Genomic DNA, 27,627 nt, shown 5'->3' with positions numbered 1-27,627 from the left:
TCCCTATATTTGGCATAGGGTTGAATTACAAGCAATTTTCCAGGTTGTCGGTCCTGCCCCCCACAGTGCAATAGAAAAAAAAAATTCAACCTAAATGGTGTGAGTGTGTTGGTAGGGATGCTAGTGTGTGGTGCATGTGTGTATTGAGAAAATATAGTGTGTGTGTTTGTGTACACACAGCCAAACTTTACAAACTCAAACGTGTATGGAAAAAATGGCCCAATTTAAACTTTATTTTCTCAAACCATAGCCATGATAACAAACACATGTAAATTTGATGATATTAGGCAATAATCCAACACTTAAGACACCAACATTGCTTTTTTTAGCCCTATCTAGCTCAATCATTTATTTCCTCCTGGTTTTTTTGAGGATCAAATATGCTCCCTAAAACCATTTTTGTACTTTTTTGTAATTTTTTAGAGTTGCAGGCCTAAACATAATAAATATGAGAAATTAATGGAAAGTGTGGATCCATATGGATACCGTAGGGTTGTGTCTGTGTGTGTGTTGTGAAATTACTGTGTGTGTATGTGTGTGTGTGTCTTTGTGCGCATGCATATGTGTGCAGCTGTAAGGTGCAATTTGTGGGTTTTCAGGTGGCTGCACAGGTTCACTTTGTTACTTTGTTGACATCATCAAAGAAACTGGAATGAAAAGGTTAAAAGCAACTAACAATGAATTAATAGTTGATATGTATGTAAAGAGGTCAAGTGGGTTGAAAGGTTTTCAAAAAAAAAGTAGAAAAAAATATTACTGTATAATGTTTTTAGGGCAGTTTATAGGGAGAGGATGAGTGTGAGTATTTATTTGCATCTGTGACTGCACAAATACTAAACATGTATCAAAAGCAGTTTTATTGCAAATCATTAACATATCCTAGAGTCGGATTATCCCACTCAAAAAAATCCACTTTGCATCTATTATATGAGAAATGTTTCAATTATTGTGTTTTTTTTAATAAAAATGGCTCACGTCATCACATAAGCTTGCATGTAAAGGGTTAAAAGCAATTACAAATGAATGAATATTTGATATGTATGTAAAGAGGTCAAGTGGGATAAAAGGTTTGTAAAAAAAAAAGTAGAAAAAAATATTACTGTATAATGTTTCTAGGGCAGTTAATAGGGAGAGGACGTTTTTGTCCTCTAGGGTCACGAGTGTGATTATTTATTTGCATCTGTGACTGCACAAATACTAAACATGTATCAAAAGCAGTTTTATTGCAAATCATTAACATATCCTAGAGTCTGATTATCCCACTCAAAAAAATCCACTTTGCATCTATTATATGAGAAATGTTTCAATTATTGTGTTTTTTTTAAATAAAAATGGCTCACATCATCACATAAGCTTGCATGTAAAGGGTTAAAAGCCATTACAAATTAATAAATATTTGATATGTATGTAAAGAGGTCAAGTGGGATAAAAGGTTTGTAAAAAAAAAAGTAGAAAAAAATATTACTGTATACTGTTTTTATGGCAGTGTATAGGGAGAGGACGTTTTTGTCCTCTAGGGTACCGAGTGTAACTAAAAAGTTTTTTTTTTTTTGTCAGTTGCAAATCAAGGCAGCCCGCGCTCCCCCTGACAACTCACGGCGCCCCCCCCAGGGGGGCGCGCCCCACCATTTGAGAAGCACTGCTTTAAACCGTTTTGAAGTTGTTGTGTTGCAGGTAAGAACTAGGTTTCAACAGTAACAAAAGTATTTTGCTCAGTGGTAAAATGTTCAGACAATATTTAGTATTTAAAGTAATCCTTTTATTTGTTTGTAGGAAAGAACAAAGTTTAATAAAATCTGTACAATCTGTAATCTGGGCTGTACACAATTTGACATTTCCTGAAGAATGCTTTGGATTGTCCATTTGGTCCTTGACTATCAATAATGGAACACTGTCTCAGAGCTGCTGTCCATCACAACCTCTGAAATCTTCTGCTTTTCCGTTGCTGGTCTGCCCTTCAACAGGAGAGGAGCGAGCTATGGAAAGCTGTTCAGCCCATAACAGGCCCCCGTGTCTGACTGCTCCAGTTCACTGCTTCACTCTGGTGCTCTACACTCAGCGGTGCTGAAACAGAGGATCAGATCTAGGTGTTAGCCACTGTGATCTGAGACCTGGGCCAGACACTTCAAACTTCTCTTCTTTCCTACCACTTCAAAACACGTTACTTCTTCTTCCCTCCAATGGTCAAGTTCTCACTTTTCTTCTTCTGCACCTGCAGGGAACATTTCTTATTATCAGTGACAGTTGGAAGCGTTGACACATGAAATTAATCCACACAGTATAGAAATCCTCCAACCTCATTCATGGCGTCATCAATCTGTTTGAGTTCTTCGTATCGGTCTCTTGACTCTCTGAGTGGCTGTACCATCGCCTCCTCAATCTGTGGGAACAGCTACACACACACACACACACACACACACACACACACACATTACACATTTGCTATGTACCTGTCACTGTTGAGCAGTTTAAATGTGATTAAATGAATTTTAAAGAGTTGAAAAATAACGAGAATAATATAATTTGAGAAAGGAATAACAAGTAAAACTATTGTATGCTGGTTGTTGCGTTGAATTTTGTATTATGGCCTTCTATTAAATGTAAATGAACTCAATCTCGTATGTCGATATGTAATGATATGGCATACAATTATAAAATAAATGATTCTATTGTCAATACTGATTCATCAAAGTGTCAGGAGCATTATTATGAACAGAATTCATATGGGTGTATTTGTGTTTAATGTGATGGTTTCCCTCCCTGCCAGGGTTAGGGTTAGGTGAGGGAGGTGCTCTTCTTCATGCACCTGAGAGCAAGACACAGTAAAACAACATGCAGGATGCTCAGTCAATACAGTACAGTAGTACAGACATAGGAGAATTTAACATTAGATATTATAAATATGTACATATAGTTGGAGCTATTAAAATCGTACAACTAGACATTAGGGCAAGTCTAACCATGTCTACTCATTTCCACCACAGAGTGCTAAGGAGAAGCGTCTTAATCCGTGTATTTTCCATATCCGTTTGGAAATCAAAACAAAAAAACAAGTTTGATTTCATGTTTAAACCGACTGCTTTATTCAAAATATGCCTGTAAAACATTGATTCCTATTTATTTCTTTATTTTCCATGTCTCCCTTAACACAAAGTGTGGTAAATGAGAGAAACAAAATGTAAAAAAGTTGCATTTTCATTTGTAAAGTTCGAAATAATCTTTAAAGCCACAATGGCACAAGCTATGTGCGGCCAGCGCCGTGGCTATCACTGTCCGGCATAAACCCCGCCTACTGTCGGTAGTCTAGTGGAAACGCATGGCAGACTGTGCTGCTCAGAGGAAACGAGGAATGGTCTAAACAGCGAAAGAAACCTCCGCTGTTGGTCGCTAGATCTACATCAACAGCTCATCAGATGAACCATCCAGATCAAAACTGGACAAACAACCAAATGTTGATGGGGAAACATATTTTGGCTGAAAAGATAGCTTTACCCCCGATAAGTGAGTCCCCGCGGCTGACTATGCTCTCAGTCAGTGCTTTATTTTACAAATAGCCTAGCTCAACTCAGGTCATTTATACAGTCATATGAAAAAGTTTGGGAACCCCTCTCAGCCGGCATTATAATTGACTCTTGAAAAAAAAAAGATAGAAGTGGTATGTCTTTAATTTACCAGGAACAGCTAACTACTGGGATGTTTTCCAAACAAAGATTTTTTGAAAAGCAGTATTTGGTTGTATGAAATAAAATAAAATGTGAAAAACTGGCTGTGCAAAAATATAGGAACCCTTGTGGTTTTGTTGATTTTAATGCCTATAACAGTATGTTAAACTGATGACTTTAAACACAAAATTGGTTGGATTATGTTGTTAAGCCTTGAACCTCATAGCAATGTCTGTTTAATCATGAGAAAAGGTATTTTAGGTGCCTAAATGCAAGTTGCACTTCTCTTTGACTCTCTGCTGAAGTGAGACAGAATGGGATCATCAAAGCAGCTCCCAAAAGATCTGAAAAACAAAGATTATTCATTGTCATGGTTTAGGGGAAGGCTACAAGAAGCTTTCCCAAAGGTTTCAATGGTCAATTTTGACTGTAGGGAACGTTGTCAGGAAATGGAAGGACACAGGCACAGTGGCAGTTAAACAGGCATGGCAGACCAAGAAAAAAACAGGAGCGGCATAGGTGGAGGATTGTGAAAATGGTTGCACACAACCCAAAGATCACCTCCAAAGACCTGCAAGAACATCTGGCTGCAGATGGTGTATCTGTACATCGTTCAACAATTCAGCGCAATTTGCACCAAAACATCTGTATGGCCGGGTGATGAGGAGGAAGCCCTTTCTGCGCCCACGCCACAGATGCAGAGTATGCAAAAGCTCATTTAGACAAGCCAGATTCATATTGGAAGAAAATGATTTGGACTGATGAGACAAAAATTAAGTTATTTGGTCTTTATAAAAAGCGCTTTGCATGGCGAAAGAAGAAAACTGCATTCCAAGAAAAACACCTGCTACCTACTATCAAATTTGGCTGTGTGGCTACTTCAGGGACTGGGGCCCTGGTTAAAGTGGATAGTCGGATGAATTCAACCCAGTTTCAACAGATTATTCAGGATAATGTTCAAGCATCAGTCACAAAGTTGAAGTTGCGCAGGGGTTGGATATTCCAACAAGACAATGACCCTTAACACAGTTCAAATTCCTGCAGAGGGAAAAGTACAATGTTCTGATATGGCCGTCGCAGTCCAATGACTTGAATATCATCGAAAATCTATGGGATGATTTGAAGCGGGCTTTCCATGCTCGGCAGCCATCACATTTAACTGAACTGGATTGCTTTAGTATGTAAGAATGTTCAAAATACCTACATCCAGGATCCAGACACTCATCACAGGCTACCGATGGCGTCTAGAGGCTGTTACTTTTGCAAAAGGAGGCTCAACTAAGTACTGATGTCATTTTTCTTTTGGGGTGCCCAAATTTATGCACCAGTCAAATTTTGTTATGATGCCTATTGCATATTTTCTATTATTCCAATAAACAAAATGACACTGCTGAATTGCTTCTGTTTACCTAAGGTATGTCATATATGAAAAGGAATTTGCTTCTTTGAAATCCCAGCTAATGATGAACAAAAATCCCCAAAATTAGAAGGGGGTCCCAAACTTTTTCATATGACTGTAACATTGGACAATAGCCAAGGCAAGGCAAGACAAGTTTATTTATATAGCACAATTCAGACGCAAGGCCATTCAAAGTGCTTTACACGGGCAAGATTAAAATACATAATACACGAATGAATAAAACATTTAAAAGCGAATTAATAGAAATAGAACATTTAAATTAAATTAAAATAACAGGTTAAAATGGAAACAGAAAATTCTTCAGACTTGATTTAAAAGAGCTGAGAATTGCAGCAGACCTCAAGTTTTCTGGGAGTTTGTTCCAGATATTTGGTGCATAAAAACTAAAAGCTGCTTCTCCTTGTTTAGTCCTAACTCTAGGGACTGTAAGTAGACCTGTCCAAGATGACCTAAGGGCTCTGGACGGTTCATAACGTATCAGCAGATCAGAAATTTATTTTGTCCCTAAACCATTTAGGGCTTTATAAACCAACATCAATATTTTGAAATCAATTATTTGAGTGACAGGAAGCCAGTGTAAAGACCTCAGAACTGGGGTGATGTGATCCACTTTTTTGGTCCTGGTGAGGACTCGAGCAGCAGCGTTCTGAATTACAGTAGCTGAAGCTGTCTGATAGATTTTTTTGGAAGGCCTGCAAGGACACTGTTACAGTAGTCAAGTCTACTAAAGTTAAATGCATGGACTTTTTCTAAATCTTGCTGAGACATAAGCCCTTTAATTCTTGATATGTTTGTATGGTGGGTAGGCTGACTTGTTAATTGATTTAATGTGTTGCCAGACAAGTTTCACCTTTCATCGACAAATATGGGCACACACACACAATGCAACGCCCCGGCCGGTTATGTGCTTCTGTCATTGTGACATTTAAGGTTTTAAGATAAAACTGTGTTGAGCCTGCTGTCTCTCTTCAATCTCTTTTTCTCAATCAGCAATCGATCGATCGTTTCATTTGTACACAGAGAGGCACATGTAGGCACGTAGCGGAGTTGCACGTTTACGCACGGCACCGGGGTTCCTGGTGGAATGCGGAGGCCCGCACGTCAGCGTCAATTATTTGATGAAGTTCATTCATGGGTAAAAAAATCTCAATCATAATTTTATTAGATGATTATGGGTACCCCTGGTAGCCCAGGACCCAAGGCAATTGCCTACCCTTGCCTAATGGCTAACCCCCCTCCCCCCCACACACACACGCACACACACGCACACACACACACACACACACACGCACACACACACACACACACGCACACACACACACACACACACACACACACACACACACACACACACACACACACACACACACACACACACACACACACACACTTCTTATAGGGGTAACTTTGGCATGACACCGGAACCTCGAATACTTAATTGCTAAATGTAATTTTCAAAATCAACATTTAGGCCATTATTCTCATATAAGATATCCTGGTCAAGAATTGTGATTAAAAATAAAGAAAAGTGTGTTTTTAGTATAATATAAAATGTAGATGAGATTGATTATTAAAATAACAGGTCACTTTTTGTTTTTTCAATGGATATTGATTGAATGGAAGACACACGGATTGTTCGCACCACTTACTTTGGATTCTAGGCTTCTTCACATTGGAGTTAAATACTTCCACAAGCAGTGGCTCCTCCCACTTTACAACTCTACTACTACGATCATCATCATCAGCACCATCACTGTCCTGCATATTCACCTTCATTACGGTCTCAAACATGGGGATGAGGACGAACTTGATGAAGCCAATCTGAGCCGTGGGCTTGGTGACCTTTTCTCTGTCCATAAAGGGAGCCACAGGAAGCCCTTCAGTCCGCTCCCTGTCACTCTAATCAGCACAGACAGACAAATGGTCATCAACATGCATACATAATAATAGAGGGAAGACATTGTCTTTTGCAGACTTTCTTTGTTCATTACCTAAATGAATGATGCTACATGTAACTTAGACCCTGTTTCCACCTAGCAATAACATCTGATCTGAGTGATACGGATACAAGAGGACAGCTCACAGTCCGTGTGTTCACACCTGGCAGTACACATGCATCTTTTCTGTCCATTTGTGATCTGATTTGACTTCCCCGCTCTGTATTTAAATCAACACGTACATAATTTCCGTTTGCGTTGCTGTTTTTATTTGCTATTTTGCTTTTAAAATGTATTACTCGCCAAGTGCGGGTCAATGTAGTCTTAGGCGATTAAGTTATTAAGCCCACCCGTCACTTGGCTGGTGAATGATGCTTGGGCAGCTATTCTAACGTCTGATAAACTCTTGCCGGTAGCCTACCAGAGGCACACAGGCTGTGCGCGAAAAGCCATACTTACATCCTCCCTCCTACATACTCAACATGTTTATACTCCATACTGTCTACTTAACTATCGATTGTGTATGCGAGGTTCGTCGAAACATTCACAATGAAGTATACTCAAGCAATAAAGAATTTCTTCTTCTTCTTATAAGATTCCGGCCGTCTAGACCAGTTAAGCGTATTACCGCCCTCCACAGGTTAGATATAGAACTACATTTTTACATACAGTCCTGTGTTGTGCAGGATATGCAGAATTGTAAATAAAGAATAAAAAAAAAACGTCCTTGTCGTTTGAAAAGACGCAATGCATTGTGGGGCGGTTGAGTAGGAAGAGTATCCAAACGATCCATACACAAAATGTTCCCGGAAGTTAGTATTCATCCGGGAATTTCTCGCCTACCCAAACTAGCATACACAACCGTCACACTCAAATTGACGTCAAAATGAGTACGAGTAGGACGTTAGTATGGCGTGCACAGCCACAGCTTTCTACATTAAAACAGTTAAGTTACTGCTTGTGCAAACAGAACATTTCCTGTGCACCTTCACATTAAAAGCATGTTACTAGCCAAACGCGAGTTGACTTTTATTTTGAAGCAGATAAGAACAGTAAGTTAGCGTATCACAGCCCTGCAGTGCACCAGTCAATAGCATCATGTCATCCGTGTTATCAGTTCTACGCTTTTATATACTATCTATCGTTCTACGCGGTGAAAACAGAGGACAGAAAGCTTGTCATTTCTAATGCTTGTATGCGCTCACACTAAAGGCTTCATATACGTTAGTTGCTTCCACTAGTGATGCATTTAACGTATTTCCGCTCGGGAAGGGCGCGGCAGTTGAGTAGGCGTTCCCTAATGTGGACTAAAGTCACATAGCTGTTTACACTACTATTTGAATGCTGACACATCGGACACAAGTAAGGTAAACCACCTCCGAATGCGGTTTTGTTGTGACTTTGGGTCTAAACACTATTTCTAAAGCCTTACCAGCAAATATGGCCACATGTTAATGTTGCGCTCGGTTTGAAAATATTTCCCCCCTTTGGTGGACCCACCTGCATGAAGTACTCCTCAAGCAGGCAGTCGACCCAGGGCTCAGCCACCTCCATGGGCCGCACCTCGTTGGAGATGTCGCAGCACTTAATAAGCACCATCTTCAGCTGCACAGAGGGCAAAGGTCACCATTATTACAGGCTTATTATATTACCAGTAGTAAATACATCACTGCAAAGCATATAGTAGATGATAACCTTGCTTCTACATTAACCGAGAATGAATCATCCTGCTTATTTGACAAACGGTAAGATGGCTAACCTCTTTTAGCATGGCAAAACGCTTTAATTAAACGGTAAGATGGCTAACCTCTTTTAGCAAAACGCTTTAATTGATTGTATGAATATCAACATCTGTCAGCTGCTCAATTAAGTATTAAATGCATTATATCTTTAAAGTGATGAAAACACAGTGTCACTCAGTATGTACGGTAAGTTTAGTTAATTTAACTAAGTCCTAAGTTATAAGAAGACCAAGGGCCTATCCGAAAAGTCCAATCTCCTAACCTATAAGCCTCCTTTCCTATGCCTTAACCCCTAAACGTCATCGGGGTTAAGGAGAGATGAAAGGTGCTTCGTATCGAACATAGGAAAGGACAGCGCTGTTTCAAATGAATTCGACTCCACTTTTCCTAACCGACGTCATTGCGCGACGGCGAGTATTGCTGACGTGAGTCACTAGCGTGAAACTACACTATAGCCTATTCTCCGAAAATTGACCACAACAAGCGCTCGTTTGATCCATGCGTTCTTTTCATATTGATTTTAATCAGGTGGTCGCCAACAGAGTGAGAATCACTCCCATATATCCCAATTCACATGTGGAATAAAAAGAGGCTACACTTGTGTTGATGTTGAAATGAACTGCCCCCAGTAACTTCATTAAATGTGAAGTTGGTATTTTATTTTCTTATGGTGTAAATTATGTACAATGAAAATAACTATTATGATGTTGGTCTTTTATGAGTTCTTTATTATCTTTAGCCTGTGTGTGTGTGTGTGTGGGGGGGGGGGGGGGGGGGGGGTATTTGGTTTTAGCCGAGTTAAATCTTCCTCTCTTCTCCTCTCCTCTCTTCTGTTTTACCTCTCGTTCGTATTCGTGTAGAGTCTGTAAACTCCGGCGGTGGCCTGTTGCTTTAAATCTTGCCGCCGTAAAGGATTATGGGATACCACTATCTCCTTTCCTTTAGCATAGGTTGGTCCGGAGTAACCTATGCTAAAGGAGGGTTAAAGGATGAATCGAGGCTCCTTTCCTATGCCTTTCCTAAGCATTTGGAGAATTCGGATCACCTATCCGCCGAGTACTTCCGGTTCATCTCGATAGGAAAGGAAATTTCCTATGCAAAAAAAAGTTTTCGGATAGGCCCCAGCAGTGTGTAGCCACAGAAGCTTAAGTAGCAAACACACAGTAAGGGCTTTTTCTGGTATGATGCAGGTCCTTAAGTTACCAACAAAAGTAATGCTACACAGTAAAGGTCCAGCATTCAAAATTTAACTTGAGTAAAAGTACAGAAATATTATTATTATCATGTTTCAAAAGTGAAAGTACAACTTTCAGAGTCTCTTGTGGCCAGATTTAGGATGGTTAGAAGTACCCGGATGTCCTACTTCATGCGGCCAAGATTGTTAGTGTTGAAAACTGCATCCTATGTGAGAGGGGTCTGGCTGCAGACCTCCACCCACACGAACTTCCGCTGCAGACCTCCACCCACAGAAACCGAGAGGCACCTATTTGCAGACCCATGGGGGAGCGGAGCTCCACCGGAACACAAAATTTCTTCTTTGTTTTGTTTTACTCGCGGCGATCACCCAGCGTTTCTTCGTTTTGTTTTACTGGCGGCGATCACCTAGCGGTGAATAATAACAAGACACAGTTTCCACCGGTTATGGTGCTAGTAGACAGTAACATAAGTCAGTTTGTTAAGGGTCCCAAGTGGCCAGTACGGTGGTAAAAAGTAGATGTTGAGGTAGAAGATGAATGAAGCAACGAAGCTTTGTGTACATTTTCTGAAATCCGTCTCTTTAATTCACAATTATCACAAGTAGGTCAATCACATACCGATATAAACTCTTATAAATAAAACACAAAAAGTGCCACCACATTAAAATAAACAGCTCATTTTAAAAAGTGGGGTGAAAGACATTAACGTCTGACACATAAGGTGAAAGTTTCCATTCTACACTCTTACATCGGCCAATATGTTTAACAACAGCTCCACCTAGCTAACAAAGCATTATCCCCTAAATCAATAATTTCACAGAGAATATGACTGGCGATCATGTGTATTATGTGCTGCAGCCTGAAGTTACATGAGGCAGTGACTGACAGCAGTAAGCTCAGAGACAGTGATGCTTTGGTGGCTAAACACAATGTACACACGCAGCTCACGCAGCACACGCAGCTCACGCTCACCTGAGCAACAGCAGTAGCACGCTCACCTGAGCAACAGCACAGGCTTCACCATCCCCACCAGGCCAGGCTGGGCCAAGGCTCTACCATCTACACGGGATATCACCAACCCTGCACTGAACGCAGCAGCTCCATACAGCAAGCTAGCACCAGCTACCACTATGCTACAAACGTGTGAATGCAATCTTACCTTAGGTCGACTGAAGGAGAGGATCTCTGGTCTGCAAGCTGAACTCAGGGGTAAAAACGACATCATCATGGAGCTATCCTCTGTTGCTTCCACTCAAATGAAGCACCTTGTCGCCCTAAGATCCTCTGGCTGCGGCTCCCTCTGCATGACAGGCGATGATCCTACTCTCCCGTGGCCCGGCTCCGCCATTGTGGGATCCTCTTCTCCTGTCACTGTGCCAGGGCCCGTGTTAGCCATACCCAACGATCAGTGGAGTCTACTTGGTGCAAAACCTAAGCTGGCAGCGACTGTCAACAAAGGGGATGGACAATTCCCGCTGAGCTCGACCCCTGTTAAACCGATAAATTGGTTAACAGCCCGCAAGGGTAAACATTGTGGTCGTCCGCGGACTCCCCCAACACCGCAGCGCCTGGAGCTTGGCAACAGATTCGAAGTTATGAGCCTACAGGAGTTTCCATCAATGGCAAATGGCTCTAGCTCTCCTCCCCGGTTCCAGCCACGTCCAGTTGGCCACGGTTCACCTGTGGACAGGGATACCACCACTGCCCTGGCACGCGCCACCACGTCCTACCCCTCCGCTGTTCCGATACCCGCCGCCTCCTCTTCCTCCGCTGTCACTTCGCTGCCCGCCGCCGCTTCCTACGCCGCCGCTGTCTCCTCTCCACCTGTGGCCGGTGTTTCCCAGACGTCTCGTCGTTCCAACACGGGAGAGAACCGACGCAGGATGCTGCAGGATGCCATCATCAGACGATCAGAAGGATCCACCAGACGCCCGGCTCAACCTACGCAACTTTGCCGCTCTGGACCGCGGGCATCAACACTGCAGGCTAATGATCCAGCCCGGCCTTCACCTGGTTGCTCTGCAGCGCAGCAGGGCCGAGCAGCGGAGCTCCAGTGCCTCCTCATTGGCTCATCCATGGTCCGACAAGTTCTCCTGCCGAGGGCGGAGACCTTCTGCTATCCCGGTGCCCAGGTATCCCACATCAACTCAGTGCTACCACACATTATCCACAGTAATCCCGCTGCATCTATGGTCGTGACACATATCGGCTCAAATGACCTTAAGTCAGAAAAGTCAGAAAGTCTTAAAACTGATTTTAAAGCCCTAATCGATTCCGTCCTGACCGCTGGGAAACAATGTATCGTCTCTGGTCCCATGCCTTCCCCTCGATTTGGTGACATCAAATTCAGCCGCGCACGCCAACTTCATGTTTGGCTCAAACAGTATTGTCTCTCCATGGGCATTCCCTTTGTCGACAATTTTAACGTTTTCTGGAACAGACCGTCTTTCTTTGCCAGCGATGGTTTGCATTTAAACAAACAAGGGAAACATCTTCTGGCCAGCAATATGCTCTTAACAATAAAATCGGTTCCTAGCGTCACTCCTCTTGCGAACTCTGTCCAGCATGATTGACTATCTCCACACCTGGTCAGTCAAGAGGTAGTTAGCTCACGTGACACAGCCTCCATGACCACTAGTCCCCATGCATCTAGCGCCCCCTCCAGGCCTGGAACATCCATTACTATAAAAACTCACCCAATCCCTGTATGTCAGTCTGTCAGATCATCATTAATCCCTCCTCATAGATTTTACAGGTCACGCCACAGACCACTTGGGATTACAAGTAACTTGAAAAATGTACCTATTATGTGTAATAGGTCAATTGTGTTGGACCACCCCGCTGTTGATAACCTGGACATGAGCATATCAAAGCTAAACTCACCAAACATCCTCAAAACAAGAAAGGGTTTGGGTTTTCTTCACTTAAACATAAGAAGTTTGCTTCAGCACAATAAATTAGACCATGTTAACATCTTAGTATCTCAGGCTGACCCAGATGTCTTGGTTCTGACTGAATCATGGTTGAAGAGCAGTACACATGACTCTATGGTGGCAATAAATGATTATAGTTTATTCAGAATAGACAGGACCACACGGGGTGGGGGAGTGGCTGTCTATGTTAAATCACATTATTCTGTATCATTACTACATGCTGTCTCTGTTCGAAGCTGCTTTGAATTTATTGCTTTGGAATTGTCTTTATCGTTAAATGATTGTGTTATTGTAATTGGTGTGTACAGGCCCCCTTCAGCAGTAAATAGCTCCTTGAGTGAGCTAGCACATTTAATCTCTCCATATGTAAATAGAGAGGTCATTATGATGGGTGATTTTAACATTGACTGGCTTTCTGGTGCCTCTGAACCTTTCAAAGAAATATGTAGCAACCTAAATCTTACACAAATAATAACTGAGCCCACAAGACCAAATCTAAAAAACCCAGCAAAATCAACTTTGATCGATTTAATATTATCAAATCAAAGCAATAAAATAGCTTCTGCTGGTGTCTTTGAGCTTGAAATCAGTGATCACTGCCCGGTGGCCTGTATCAGAAGTATTCATCTTAAAAAATCTCAACCCAAAATCATCATTAAGCGTAATTTTAAAGGTTTTAACGAGCAAGCATTTTTAAATGAACTCTATCAAAGTGACATTCATCTCACAAGTGAAATATCTGATGTGGAATTGGCCTTAGAATTTTTCACCAATACTTTCTCCTCCATTTTGAACAAGCATGCACCCCTTAAAAAGCACAGAGTAAAAAATAGATCAAACCCCTGGTTCACAAATGAATTGACCGATATATTTGCAGAGAGAAATAAAGCATGGTCCCTAGCTAGACGCTCTGGTGAAAACTCCAAGTGGACTGCTTTCAGACAAATCAGAAATAGGTGCATATCCATGGTTAGGAAAGCTAAATCAGACTACTACCTCAAACTAATTTCAAACTGCTACTCCAACCCTGCACTATTTTGGAAGGCTGTGAATTATAACAAAAACAATTCTAGCACTGTTCCCAGTCAGTTAAAAATAAATTATCAGATTTTAAATGATCAGAAAGAAATTGGTTTAGCTTTCAATAAACACTTTATAGCTGCTGGTAAACTCTTTCACAATGGAGTATCTACGCCTTCTACGCCTACCACCACGAGAAATAAAAATAGCATACCACCTGTCTCTAAAACTCCTCTTTTCAGCCTTGTTCAAGTCCCAACAAGTATTGTTGTAGATGCGCTTCTTGCCATCAACCCCAGGAAGTACATGGGAGAGGACAATTTGGACCCATTTTCAATAAATCTCTCTGCACTTATCATATCAAAACAAATAACCCATATTTTTAATCTTTCCATCTCCTCTGGTATTGTTCCTAAAGTCTGGAAAAAAGCTCACGTCATTCCATTACATAAAGGGGGTGACAAAAGTGATCTTAACAATTACAGGCCAATTTCCAAACTCCCATGCCTGGCAAAAATTCTAGAATCAGTCATTAATACTCAGTTGAAATCCTTTTTATCCAGTGCTTCCATTTTGAGTCCATTTCAATCTGGTTTTAGGGCAGGCCACAGTACTGTATCTGCTGTCACTTTGGTCTTAGACAACATTGTTACAGCTATCGATAAAAAAATGCACTGTGCAGCACTTTTTGTTGATCTGTCAAAAGCTTTTGATACTTTAGATCACCATTTGCTTTTAGAGAGGCTGCATGAAATTGGTTTTGATTATTCTACACGTAGCTGGTTTAGGGACTATCTCTCTGATAGACAGCAGTCAGTTAAGCTGGGAAGCTACCAAACTGAGTTTTTAACAGTTACAAATGGTGTTCCGCAGGGCTCAATTTTAGGTCCAGTCCTATTCACAATTTACATCAATAACATTGTTTCATCACTACAAAACTGCCATGCCCATTTGTATGCGGACAACACTGTACTGTATTGCATTTCTGATTCAGTGCAACAATCTGTTCAGAACCTACAGAGCTCTTTTAACACCCTGCAGAACTGTCTAGTGGATCTCAGGCTTGTCCTTAATATAGAAAAAACAAAATATATGTGCTTTTCCAGAGCAAGAATTACACATTTTAATGATCTTATTATTCACACAAATAATGGATCTCATATTGAAAGAGTCACTGAATATAAATATCTTGGCATCTGGATAGATGAAAAACTCTCTTTTACATTTCACATAAAAAATCTTGTCTGTCGTCTCCGACAAAAGATTGGCTATTTTTATAGGAATAAAGCCACCTTCCCGTTGTTCAGTAGGAAAAGGATTATTGAGGCAGTTTTTATGTCTGTCCTTGATTACGGTGATGTGGTTTATCGGCATGCATCTCGTTCATGCCTTAAACTCCTAGACTCTGTATTTCACTCTGCTTTGAGATTCATTACAGGAGATGCTTATGATACACACCATTGTGTTTTATATGAAAAGGTTGGGTGGTCCTCCCTTAAGGAGAGACGTGATGCACATTGGCATATTTTTATATATAAAGCTCTGACTGGAAAGCTACCACTATATTTGACAGAAATGCTGCTTATTTCAGATGGGCTTTATCAAACCCGCTCAACTGACATGCTCATGTTATATGTCCCCTATGCCCGGTCTGAGCTTGGTAAAACCGCTTTTAGCCATAGTGCCCCTGACTCCTGGAACAGCCTACAACATACAATTAAAATAAATACACTCATAACTGTTAACCAATTTAAAATTATTATTTTGAATCAGCCCCTCTACACTTGTAACTGTTTTAATTAGGCTATTATGTCTCTCATTCAATTGATCTGAATGTTTTAAATTGTTGTTGTCTGTGTGTGTGTGTGTGTGTGTGTGTGTGTGTGTGTAAACTTGTTATGTATTCTCATTGTATATTGTGTATCTGTACAAACTCGACGTCATTGTAAAAGACTCAATTGATCTTTCGAGGTTAAATAAAGGAAAATGAAATGAAAATGAATACTCAGTTACAAACCTTTTTAAATTGAACAGGGGTCTAACTCCCCTTTTAAACAAGATAACCATTGACGTTTAGCCAGAGGACATTTAGTTTAGCCACTTTATTTTGCTCATAGATAGTAAAGATTTTACTACTATCGTTATTACAGCTCTTGTGTTACGATCGCCATCCTGTGGTGCACGGCAATATACAGGTCCTTCTCATATGATTAGCATATTGTGATAAAGTTCAATATTTTCTGTAATGTACTGATAAACATTATACTTTCATATATTTTAGATTCATTACACACAACTGAAGTAGTTCAAGCCTTTTATTGTTTTAATATTGATGATTTTGGCAAAAAAGTTAAGAAAAACCAAAAATCCAATCTAAAAAAATTAGCATATTTTCATCCGACCAATAAAAGAAAAGTGTTTTTAATACAAAAAAGTCAACCTTCAAATAATTATGTTCAGTTATGCACTCAATACTTGGTCGGGAATCCTTTCGCAGAAATGACTGCTTCAATGCGGCGTGGCATGGAGGCAATCAGCCTGTGGCACTGCTGAGGTGTTATGGAGGCCCAGGATGCTTCGATAGCGGCCTTAAGCTCATCCACAGTGTTGGGTCTGGTGTCTCTCAACTTCCTCTTCACAATATCCCACAGATTCTCTATGGGGTTCAGGTCAGGAGAGTTGGCAGACCAATTGAGCACAGTAATACCATGGTCAGTAAACCATTTACCAGTGGTTTTGGCACTGTGAGCAGGTGCCAGGTCTTGTTGAAAAATGAAATCTTCATCTCCATAAAGCTTTTCAGCAGATGGAAGCATGAAGTGCTCCAAAATCTCCTGATAGCTAGCTGCATTGACCCTGCCTTTGATAAAACACAGTGGACCAACACCAGCAGCTGACATGGCACCCCAGACCATCACTGACTGTGAGTACTTGACACTGGACTTCAGGCATTTTGGCATTTCCTTCTCCCCAGTCTTCCTCCAGACTCTGGCACCTTGATTTTCGAATGACATGCAAAATTTGCTTTCATCCAAAAAAAGTACTTTGGACCACTGAGCAACAGTCCAGTGCTGCTTCTCTGTAGCCCAGGTCAGGCGCTTCTGCCGCTGTTTCTGGTTCAAAAGTGGCTTGACCTGGGAAATGCGGCACCTGTAGCCCATTTCCTGCACACGCCTGTGCACGGTGGCTCTGGATGTTTCTACTCCAGACTCAGTCCACTGCTTCCGCAGGTCCCCCAAGGTCTGGAATCGGCCCTTCTCCACAATCCTCCTCAGGGTCCGGTCACCTCTTCTGGTTGTGCAGCGTTTTCTGCCACACTTTTTCTTTCCCACAGACTTCCCACTGAGGTGCCTTGATACAGCACTCTGGGAACAGCCTATTCGCTCAGAAATTTCTTTCTGTGTCTTACCCTCTTGCTTGAGGGTGTCAGTGATGGCCTTCTGGAAAGCAGTCAGGTCGGCAGTCTTACCCATGATTGCGGTTTTGAGTAATGAACCAGTCTGGGAGTTTTTAAAAGCCTCAGGAATCTTTTGCAGGTGTTTAGAGTTAATTAGTTGATTCAGATGATTAGGTTAAGAGCTCCTTTAGAGTACCTTTTCATGATATGCTAATTTTTTGAGATAGGAATTTGGGGTTTTCATGAGCTGTATGCCAAAATCATCAGTATTAAAACAACAAAAGACCTGAAATATTTCAGTTGGTGTGCAATGAATCTAAAATATATGAAAGTTCAATTATTATCATTACATTATGGAAAATAATCAACTTTATCACAATATGCTAATTATATGAGAAAGACCTGTATTATAGATACAGCTATGTATGAGTGGACAGGAATAGTTAGAACAATTCCTCTAGCTTGTCCTTTTCTGACATAATTTTTATATTAGGTCTACATTCTGTTGTCTTAATATCATAAGGTTCCACTGCACTCCAGCATATTTATGTTATTTTACATTCTTACTCTGAACCATCATTCATTTAATATCTGGCTCTAATTGTCTATAATATTGTCTTACCTTGTGCTTCTGGACCCCTTTATTTGCCAATTTTAAAATACGACAAACTCAAGTAGGCCTATGTGTTTTAACTTAGCTCTGTGTATAACCAAAGTGAATAAGTAACCAAAGTAAATAAGTAAAGTCATACAAAAATCAAAACATTGTAAAGGTTTGTTACACTTTATTGAGAAGCCACTCAAGTGTGTCATACACTTAACCGAACCATATAGGCCCCAGGGGCTCGAACTCAGGACTTTAACACACACACACACACACACACACACACACACACACACACACACACACACACACACACACACACACACACACACACACACACACACACACACACACACACGTACATGATCCAAGAGCGGAAGCAACGAATAATGAAAAGCAGAATATTATAACCATTTGATGGCTCAATATTTTCTTAAACTCTCTTTCTCAGAACTGTCTTTGCTGTTTTCCAACCAAATACTATATACATGGAGCGCCTTGGTAGCATGCCAATCAATCGCAACGTTAATGACTGTCCGCCCTGTGACCCAGGAACATGCAGTTGATACGAAGATCCTCCTCATCTACCTGCATGTCTTCCTGATATTCAAAAATAAATATTGTTATAAAAGGTGGTGTATGTTTTATCAGTGAGTGTGTTAATATGTATTAATATAAAGAGGCGTCCAGCGCTCTCTTGAGATAAAACACAGCTGCTCCTTTTTCTCAGTAATCAATCACTTCAATTAGCCTTACAGTTGTGCAAAATTCAGCAGCGGGTCAGCACCACTGTAAATTGAATATAGGGGAAACACTGCATTATTAGACTAAATGTTATTATAATTTGACAGTACATTTTGAAGAATTGGCAATATATATATATATATATACAGTCATATGAAAAAGTTTGGGAACCCCTCTCAGCCGGCATTATAATTGACTCTGCTTTCACAAAAAAAATATAAAAGTGTTATGTCTTTAATTTACCAGGAACAGTTAAGTACTGGGATGTTTTCCAAACAAAGATTTTTTGAAAAGCAGTATTTGGTTGTATGAAATAAAATAAAATGTGAAAAACTGGCTGTGCAAAAATATGGGTACCCTTGTGGTTTTGTTGATTTTAATGCCTGTAACAGCATGTAAAACTGATGACTTTAAACACAAAGTTGGTTGGATTATGTTGTTAAGCCTTGAACCTCATATAATTGTCTGTTTAATCATGAGAAAATGTATTTTAGGTGCCTAAATGCAAGTTGCACTTCTCTTTGACTCTCTGCTGAAGTGAGACAGAATGGGATCATCAAAACAGCTCCCAAAAGATCTGAAAAACAAAGATTGTTCATTGTCATGGTTTAGGGGAAGGCTACAAGAAGCTTTCCCAAAGGTTTCAATTGTCAATTTCGACTGTAGGGAACGTTGTCAGGAAATGGAAGGACACAGGCATAGTGGCAGTTAAACCCAGGCATGGCAGACCAAGAAAAAAACAGGAGCGGCATAGGTGGAGGATTGTGAGAATGGTTGCACACAACCCACAGATCACCTCCAAAGGCCTGCAAGAACATCTGGCTGCAGATGGTGCATCTGTACATCGTTCAACAATTCAGCGCAATTTGCACCAAAACATCTGCTTTTTATAAAGACCAAATAACTTAATTTTTGTCTCATCAGTCCAAAGCATTTTCTTCCAATATGAAGCTGGCTTGTCTAAATGAGCTTTTGCATACTCCATGCAACTGTATCTGTGGCGTGGGCGCAGAAAGGGCTTCCTTCTCATCACCCGGCCATACAGATGTTTTGGTGCAAATTGCACTGAATTGTAGAACCATGTACAGATACACAATCTGCTGCCAGATGTTCTTGCAGGTCTTTGGAGGTGATCTTTGGGTTGTGTGCAACCATTCTCACAATCCGCCGCATATGCCGCTCTTGTACTTTTCTTGGTCTGCTAGACCTGGGTTTAACTGCAACTGTGCCTGTGTCCTTCCATTCCCTGACAACGTTCCTTACAGTAGAAATTGACAATTGAAACCTTTGGGAAAGCTTCTTGTAGCCTTCCCCTAAACCATGACAATGAATAATGGGTCAGAAGGTTTGGCTCTCTTCAAGAAACATCCCACTCAACACTGAGTCTAAGAAGCTGTCCCCACGTTACATTGGTCCTTTTGAAATCGAAACTGTTATCAACCCATCCGCTGTCAAATTAAAACTGCCATTATCTATGAAGATTCACCCCACATTCCACGTTTCCCAGCTTAAGCCTGTCTCCACCAGCCCTCTGTGTCCTCCAGCTACACCCCCTCCACCTCCCCGCATGATTGATGATCACCCCGCCTACACAGTCCGGCGGATCCTGGATATTCGCCGCCGTGGTCGGGGCTTTCAGTACTTGGTGGACTGGGAGGGTTATGGTCCTGAGGAGAGGAGCTGGATTTCTCGCCAGCTCATCCTCGATCCCTCCCTTATTAAGGAGTTCCACCGGGACAACCCAGGGAAGCCCGGTGGCTCGCCTGGAGGCTCTCATTGAGGGGGGGGGGGTACTGTCATGATCCCGTTTGGGCTCCTTGGCCTTATATGTGTTTTCCCTTTTCACCTGTGTTTGTGTGCTGAGCTAATTGCAGGGGTGGAGCCTGGTGTGCTGGAGTCAATTAACAACATTCGCAGCTGCCTTCAATCTTCATCAACTGCGCTACTTATACCCGGGCCTACCTTCCAGACACTGCCAGATTGTAGCTTCTGTTTTTCACACAGTCAGTTCACTCTCTCGCTCACTTGTTTTCAGCTATGCTCTGTTCCACTTTTTCCTGGTTAACCCCTGTTTCTCTGCCACAGTTCTCCCGGCCTGACTCCAGCCACCAGCTCCGGCCCTAGCTCTCCAGCACTACTCCTCGGACCCCTCCTGCCTGCCCGCTCTAGCCTGCTTCCACTCAGCCCCCTGGACTTGCCCCGTTGCTCTCTCCCTGGACCCCCATGCCAGCCAGTTTCCCTCCCCGGATCCCGGTCCTAACACCCTGCTGGTTTTCTCCTAAAATAAATCTTCTTTTACTCACACTGTCTCTGCGCCTGTGTCCTCCAGACCCAACCGTAACAATAATCCAACCAACTTTGTGTTTCAAATCATCAGTTTTACATGCTGTTACAGGCATTAAAATCAACAAAACCACAAGGGTTCCCATATTTTTGCACAGCCAGTTTTTCACATTTTATTTTATTTCATACAACCAAATACTGCTTTTCAAAAAAATCTTTGTTTGGAAAACATCCCAGTACTTAGCTGTTCCTGGTAAATTAAAGACATACCACTTTTATATTTTTTTTGTGAAAGCAGAGTCAATTATAATGCCGGCTGAGAGGGGTTCCCAAACTTTTTCATATGATTGTATATATATATATATATATATATATATATATATATGTTGTTTGTTTTATTAAAGTTATGCAACCCATTTCCTATTGACAGTGATTACCGTGATCATTGAGAAAGAAGCATATGTAACTGTAAACAAAAATATGTATCAAACAGGCAAAAGACCAACACAAATAATATGTGCAAGCAGGGCTGTACAGTGCGACAGTTTTGATCGCATTTGCTACTGAAATTGATCACGTGCGATGATGAATACAAATCCATTCGCACTCATGCGACAGGTTGATAATGAGGAGAGGCTGTCTTTGAAACACAGAGGAGCGCTGCACAACACTGCTTAGAGGGCTCTACATTAACACTGCGGGTAAATGAGTCTTAGGCAAGTAAGTTATTGAGTCCACCCTTCACTTTGGCTGGTGAAAGATATGTGTCCTCGCGATCTGTGCTCGTGCAGCGATTCTACCTATAAAAACTTCACCAACGGCAATTACCGGAAGGAGACGGCACATTACCGCAGTTAAGTTAGCGCGTGTACAAACAGAGCATTTCCTGTGCGCCTTCACATTAAAAGCCTGTTACTAGCCAAACGTGAGTTGACTTTTATTTTGAAGCCGGTAAGAACAGGAAGTTAGCGCTTTTTTCTAGCTTGAAAGGCAACTCATTCAGCTGCAGCGAGCAGTCAACAGTAGCCTAGTCTATTTACAAAGTTTTAAATAAGCCACTGAAAAGCTACTCCCAACACATTCACAACAACCTATTTAGGCCTAATGTATCCTAAATTGTACCAATATGTATACTTATTTATTTAATAGGCTATGTTTAATGTTTTAAAGTTTGGTTTTAATTAACAGAAGCAATTGGCAGGTTAGATTATTTTTTCTAAATTGCAATCAGTGCACCCCTATTCATTTTTCCATAATTATTACTACACACACTAGGATATAATATGAGTTGAGAATCTCAAATGAGACCAAGATGACATGCTCAAAGGTAATTAGAGCGAAATGCAAGGGTTAAGGTTATGCAAGTTTTCAATCATACTTTGTGTGCTACCAAATTTATTTTTGTGCTACTGAATTTTTTTGCTTGCTAGCACCAGTGCTACCACCTAAAAAAATAAGCGTACAGCCCTGTGTGCAAGTAATACGTTTTGCTTTTGAGATTACATTTATTCGTTATTTTCTCTTACTTTTTTAAACGTTTTAAAGTGAAATGAAAATTGAGCGGAAGTAGGTAGGCGGGCGGAGCCAGGCTAGCTAGAACCCACCGAAACTACACTGAACAAAAATATAAACGCAACACTTTTGTTTTTGCTCCCATTTTTCATGAGATGGACTTAAAGATCTAAAATTCATTCCAGATACACAATTGTACCATGTCTCTCAAACATTGTTCACAAATCTGTCTAAATGTGTGATAGTGAGCACTTCTGCTTTGCTGAGATAATCCATCCCACCTCACAGGTGTGCCACATCAAGATACTGATCTGACATCATGATTAGTGCACAGGTGTGCCTTAGACTGTCCACAATAAAAGGCCACTCTGAAATGTGCATTTTTTTGCTTTATTGGGGGTCTGGGGACTCAGAACCAGTCAGTATCTGGTGTGACCACCATTTGCCTCATGCAGTGCAACACATCTTCTTCGCATAGAGTTTATCAGATTGTCAATTGTGGCCTGTGGAATGTTGGTCCACTCCTCTTCAATGGCTGTGCGAAGTTGCTGGAGACGGCTTATGGTGGAGAAATGAACATTCAATGCACGAGCAACAGATCTGGTTGACATTCCTGCTGTCAGCATGCCAATTGCGCGCTCCCTCAATGCTTGTGGCATCTGTGGCATTTTGCTGTGAGACAAAACTGCACATTTCAGGGTGGCCTTTTATTGTGGACAGTCTAAGGCACACCTGTGCACTAATCATGATGTCAGATCAGCATCTTGATGTGGCACACCTGTGAGGTGGGATGGATTATCTCAGCAAAGCAGAAGTGCTCACTATCACACATTTAGACAGATTTGTGAACAATGTTTGAGAGAAATGGTACAATTGTGTATCTGGAATGAATTTTAGATCTTTAAGTCCATCTCATGAAAAATGGGAGCAAAAACAAGTGTTGCGTTTATATTTTTGTTGAGTAAAGTTCCTCGTAGCTATAATGATAGTAGTCAACAATAAAACTGTCGTTTCACGAACGTTAAATCACGAACAGTTATACCTTTTAAAAAAAAATAGAAAAAGTGGGGGGAACGTGGCGTGTAGTTTAAAAAAAAGCAAAGTACCGTTGTATATAACAAGCCTATCATATCATATTCAACTGACCTTACGTAGCATAAACTAAGTTCATACAATGTTACTATCTATTCGAAGAATACAGATTTTCTTTTATAGATCAAACAAATAAAACGTATTCACTTTCAGTACTCACACTTGCTTGTAATCGTTCATTATCGTTCATTTCTCAACTTCTTCTTCTTCTCTGGTTAAAATGCAATTTCCGGTCTGCTGGTGGAGGTTTCTGTGAGTGGAGGTCTGCAGCGGAAGTTTGTGTGGGTGGAGGTCTGCAGCCAGACTCTCTTGTCCTATTTGGGCGATTCTGACCCACAATCCAGTGCGCACGTGAAGTGACGTCACATCGACGAAGCCTCCATATGAAAACAATCGGGGATGCGCCGGATATAAAAGCAAGAGGCAAGATCAAGGCGCAATGTTATGATGAAATAAGAGAGTATAGTATGTCCCAATAGTATGCCTACTGCATCCTAACTAGATTCTTTTTATTATTCGGATGTAGTATGTAGAATATAAAAAAGAAAGAGTATGCAATTCGGAACGCAACCATAGTCCCTTCAAACTGTGCGGCTGCTGTCCAATTAAACAGTCCGTCGCACTCCCGCATGACGTCACGTCCTGCCGCTGAGGTGCTGGGAAGTGTAGTCACTGACACAGCACTCATACACATACAGTAGCTACAGCATGTCAACAATCAGCTCTAGTAAACAAAAGAAGATACATACTTCTTCAAAAGAAGAAAACAGCAGCTCTCACTGAGGCATGCCATGTTCCAGCCTGCTTCATTCCTCCACCATCATCCCCGTTCCCAAACCAAGGAGCACAGGATTGAATGGCTACAGACCCGTGGCCCTGACCTCTGTAGTTAGGAAGTCTTTTGAGGGTCCTGTCCCACCTTGGACCCATCACAGAACCCCTGCAGTTTGTCTATAGAGCCAACAGCTCTGTAGACCACTTCCTCCTCCAACACATGGACTCCTAAGCCAGGATGCTGTAAGTCCAGCTTTGTTTTCTGTTCATTCATCTCAGTTCTCCCAGCTGTGGGTGCTTGACTCCACTGACAGACTGGGGAAACTCCTCTCAGAGCCTCACACTTGTATCCCCTTCCATAGACGCTAAACTAGGGGTGTGACTTCTTAATGTCTAAAATGTTTTTTTAGAAATTCTAACGGCTTTGTAGTTCCAGATAAATGATGCAACAATGGAATCTAGTTGCTTAAAGTAAGACGGAGCAATACAACAAGGAATGGATTGAAAAAGATGGAGGAAACGCGGCAGTACAATCATCTTAATAGCATTAATCTTCCCTACGAGAGAAAAAGGAAGAGTCTTCCAGAAATTAATTCCCTGCTTAAGCTCTTAAAGGGATAGTTTGGAATTTTGGACATAGGGCCTGATTCCCAAGTTAGCCTGAGTGTTATTTATCATTGGCTTTCCTGAATAGAGAAGTACATTTATTTCGTCAGCTGAGAAACAAATGTACTTCTCTATTCAGGAAAGCCAAATCTGAATATTATCTAACCATCACAACAGAAAATTTGAATGAATTCTGGAAAGCAATAAAATCATTATCTGCTTCTAAAAACTCATATGAATTACCCTCTTGTATAGTCAAAGACTCCATTACTGTTCATGATAAGGTTGAAATGTTAAACTGTTTTAATGAGCATTTTATTTCTTCTGGGTTTTTGGTCAATTCTGCCTCACATTCTGCAGTGAAATCTGTAAATTTGGGTAACAATGCTAGTGATGTACACCACATTTTTAGTCTTACTCCTTTTGCTGTTGCTGAGGTTCACAAAGCCTTAAAGCATTTGAACCCTAGAAAACCGTCTGGTCCGGATCACTTGGAACCAAGGTTTTTTAAATTAGCAGCAGACCTAATAGCTGAACCATTGACACATCTTTTTAATTGGCTTCAAACAAAATCCCTATGATCTGGAAGGCTGCTTGTTCTACCCCTACTAAAAGGAGGGGATCCACTCTCAAACCTCTCAGTGTTATCAAAAGTCATGGAATCCCTGGTTAGTGAGCAGGTTCAAGATTATGTCCATACTCATCAAATATTATCTGTACATCAATCAGGGTTCCGAAAAAATCATAGCACCACTACTGCTGCCATGAAAGTTTTAAATGACATCATAAAAGCTCTAGATAAAAAACAACATTGTGTATCTCTCTTAATTGATCTATCTAAAGCAGGGGTGTCAAACTCATTTTGGTTCGAGGGCCACATACAGCCTGTTTGATCTCAAGTGGGCCGGACCAGTAAAATAATGGCAAAATAACGTACATATGTCAACTCCAAATCTTTAGCTTTGTTTTTCAGTAATATGCTTTATCACTCAGCCTACATTTGTAACCTACATTATCAGGGATCACAAGGGATCTCTGTACCCCCCAGAAATGTCTTAAAAAATGTTGCTGCTGGCCATGGGAATAGGAGGTGTGGCGCCAAAGTTTTGGGGGTATTTTGCTCAAAGATGCCAATACGCACTAATGAAATAAATAACTGTTTATTTGGGTACAACAATACAACAGACACTGTATTGTGCAATTTTGTTTGCTATGTACAGGGACACATTTTGTGCAAACATGCAGACAGTAGAAAATACAATTAAATAAAAGTGCAACTTCTACTGTTTTAATTTCTTTTTAAATACAGAGCTTTGTGGTTGTTTTGGAATACGTTTTTCCCAATTTAAAACATAAAAATAAAGCAGCATTGAAAATTAGGAAATAAATCTTGTAGGCCTACACTAGCATGCTCCTGCTCGTTTCGCGCGCAGAGCCACAGGCACACCGCGCTTGCTAGTACCTTAATTGTTCAGCACAAAAAAAAAAAAATATATATATATATATATATATATATATATATATATATATATATATATATATATATATATATATATATTTATATATATATATATATATATATATATTTTTTTTTTTTTTTTTTGAAGATTTACAAGATTTATATATATATATATATTAGAGGTGGGCATAGATTATTTTTTTTAATCTAGATTAATCTCATTGAATTTTGGAATTAATCTAGATTAATCTAGATGAAAATGGCTCATTTGAATTCATTCATAATATGTGTGTGCTCCCTAAATAATGACTCAAAGTAAGTCTTTGAGAACGTGTTTCTCAAGCCAGGTGGCGCATCAGACCAGGGGCTCATCTCCTGTTTCCAACATGCATCACAAACTGCTTGAGGAAGCTGTTCTACTATGATAATTGGTGATGAAAATAAATAATGTTCAACAAGATGTACTTGTGTTTACAAACTGTTTATTCAGTTAAACATGAACTTTGAACTGTAGTTTAGGTGATACCTGAGACTGGAAGAACTCCTACAGTAAACCAATTTCGCATTGCACAAGGTGCAAACAACCTTGGTCTTGTCGAGGTTTCCATTGGGAAGCTTCTTAAAAATAAATTTTCCCTGAAGCAAACCCGGCGGCTTCCTAGCTGCATCCATGTCAGCACGTTACGTTTGATGTGGTACACAGGTGCGAAGTCGGACTCGTTCTGACTCGTGCACTACAGTGCAATTCGGCCAGGTATACATCCGCGCTAAAATTCGCAACCCAACTTTGAGAATAGTGTTGTAAGAGTGGCGTAGCCCTTTTTGGGAATAGGGCATCTCACGCACCGTGAGATGCGTGTGCGCAGGTGGTGTGTGTCGTGGGCAAGTGATGGAGAGAGAGAGCGGCGGGTGTGTGAAGAAGCTTTGCTCCTGCAATAAAGGCTCCTCAAGTGTCAACAACGGCCCCCGGCTATTATTAGGGACTTTAAGCAACGACGGTTGAGAGGACGACTACGGCGGTCGAGTAGAATTTTGAGCATTCGAGAATTTAAGTCATCACCTCCTATCGCTGTAGTCAGAGCGAGTCAAAGCCGTAGTCCGTCTGTTTACAACGGCAGAATGGGTTTTTGACGTTGTGAGCGCTACACCAACTGCAGCAAGTAGCCGGTCTAAGTGTTGCTAGGTGATAGTGGAGCCCGTTGGAATGTTTCCCTGGCGCCGTAGCCGTCCCTAAAACACCGCTGCT

General features: G+C 41.0%; 1 protein-coding gene across 1 annotated transcript in view; it reads right to left on the bottom strand.

Annotated features, from left to right (window-relative positions):
* Positions 1-2,161: 2,161 nt before the first annotated feature.
* pde9aa (phosphodiesterase 9aa) overlaps positions 2,162-27,627 on the bottom strand; it is a gene marked incomplete at both ends in the record, with an annotated part of 161,290 nt that continues 135,824 nt past the window's right edge. Inside the window, 4 exon segments of the mRNA XM_080037923.1 lie at positions 2,162-2,212; positions 2,297-2,392; positions 6,853-6,981; positions 8,520-8,624. Of these exon segments, the coding sequence (XP_079894049.1) occupies positions 2,162-2,212; positions 2,297-2,392; positions 6,853-6,981; positions 8,520-8,624 (381 nt within the window).

Source organism: Ammodytes marinus (genome assembly GCF_949987685.1).
Source record: "Ammodytes marinus genome assembly, chromosome: 12".
Classification (NCBI taxonomy): Eukaryota; Metazoa; Chordata; class Actinopteri; order Uranoscopiformes; family Ammodytidae; genus Ammodytes; species Ammodytes marinus.
This window is presented reverse-complemented; position numbering and strand designations above follow the sequence as displayed.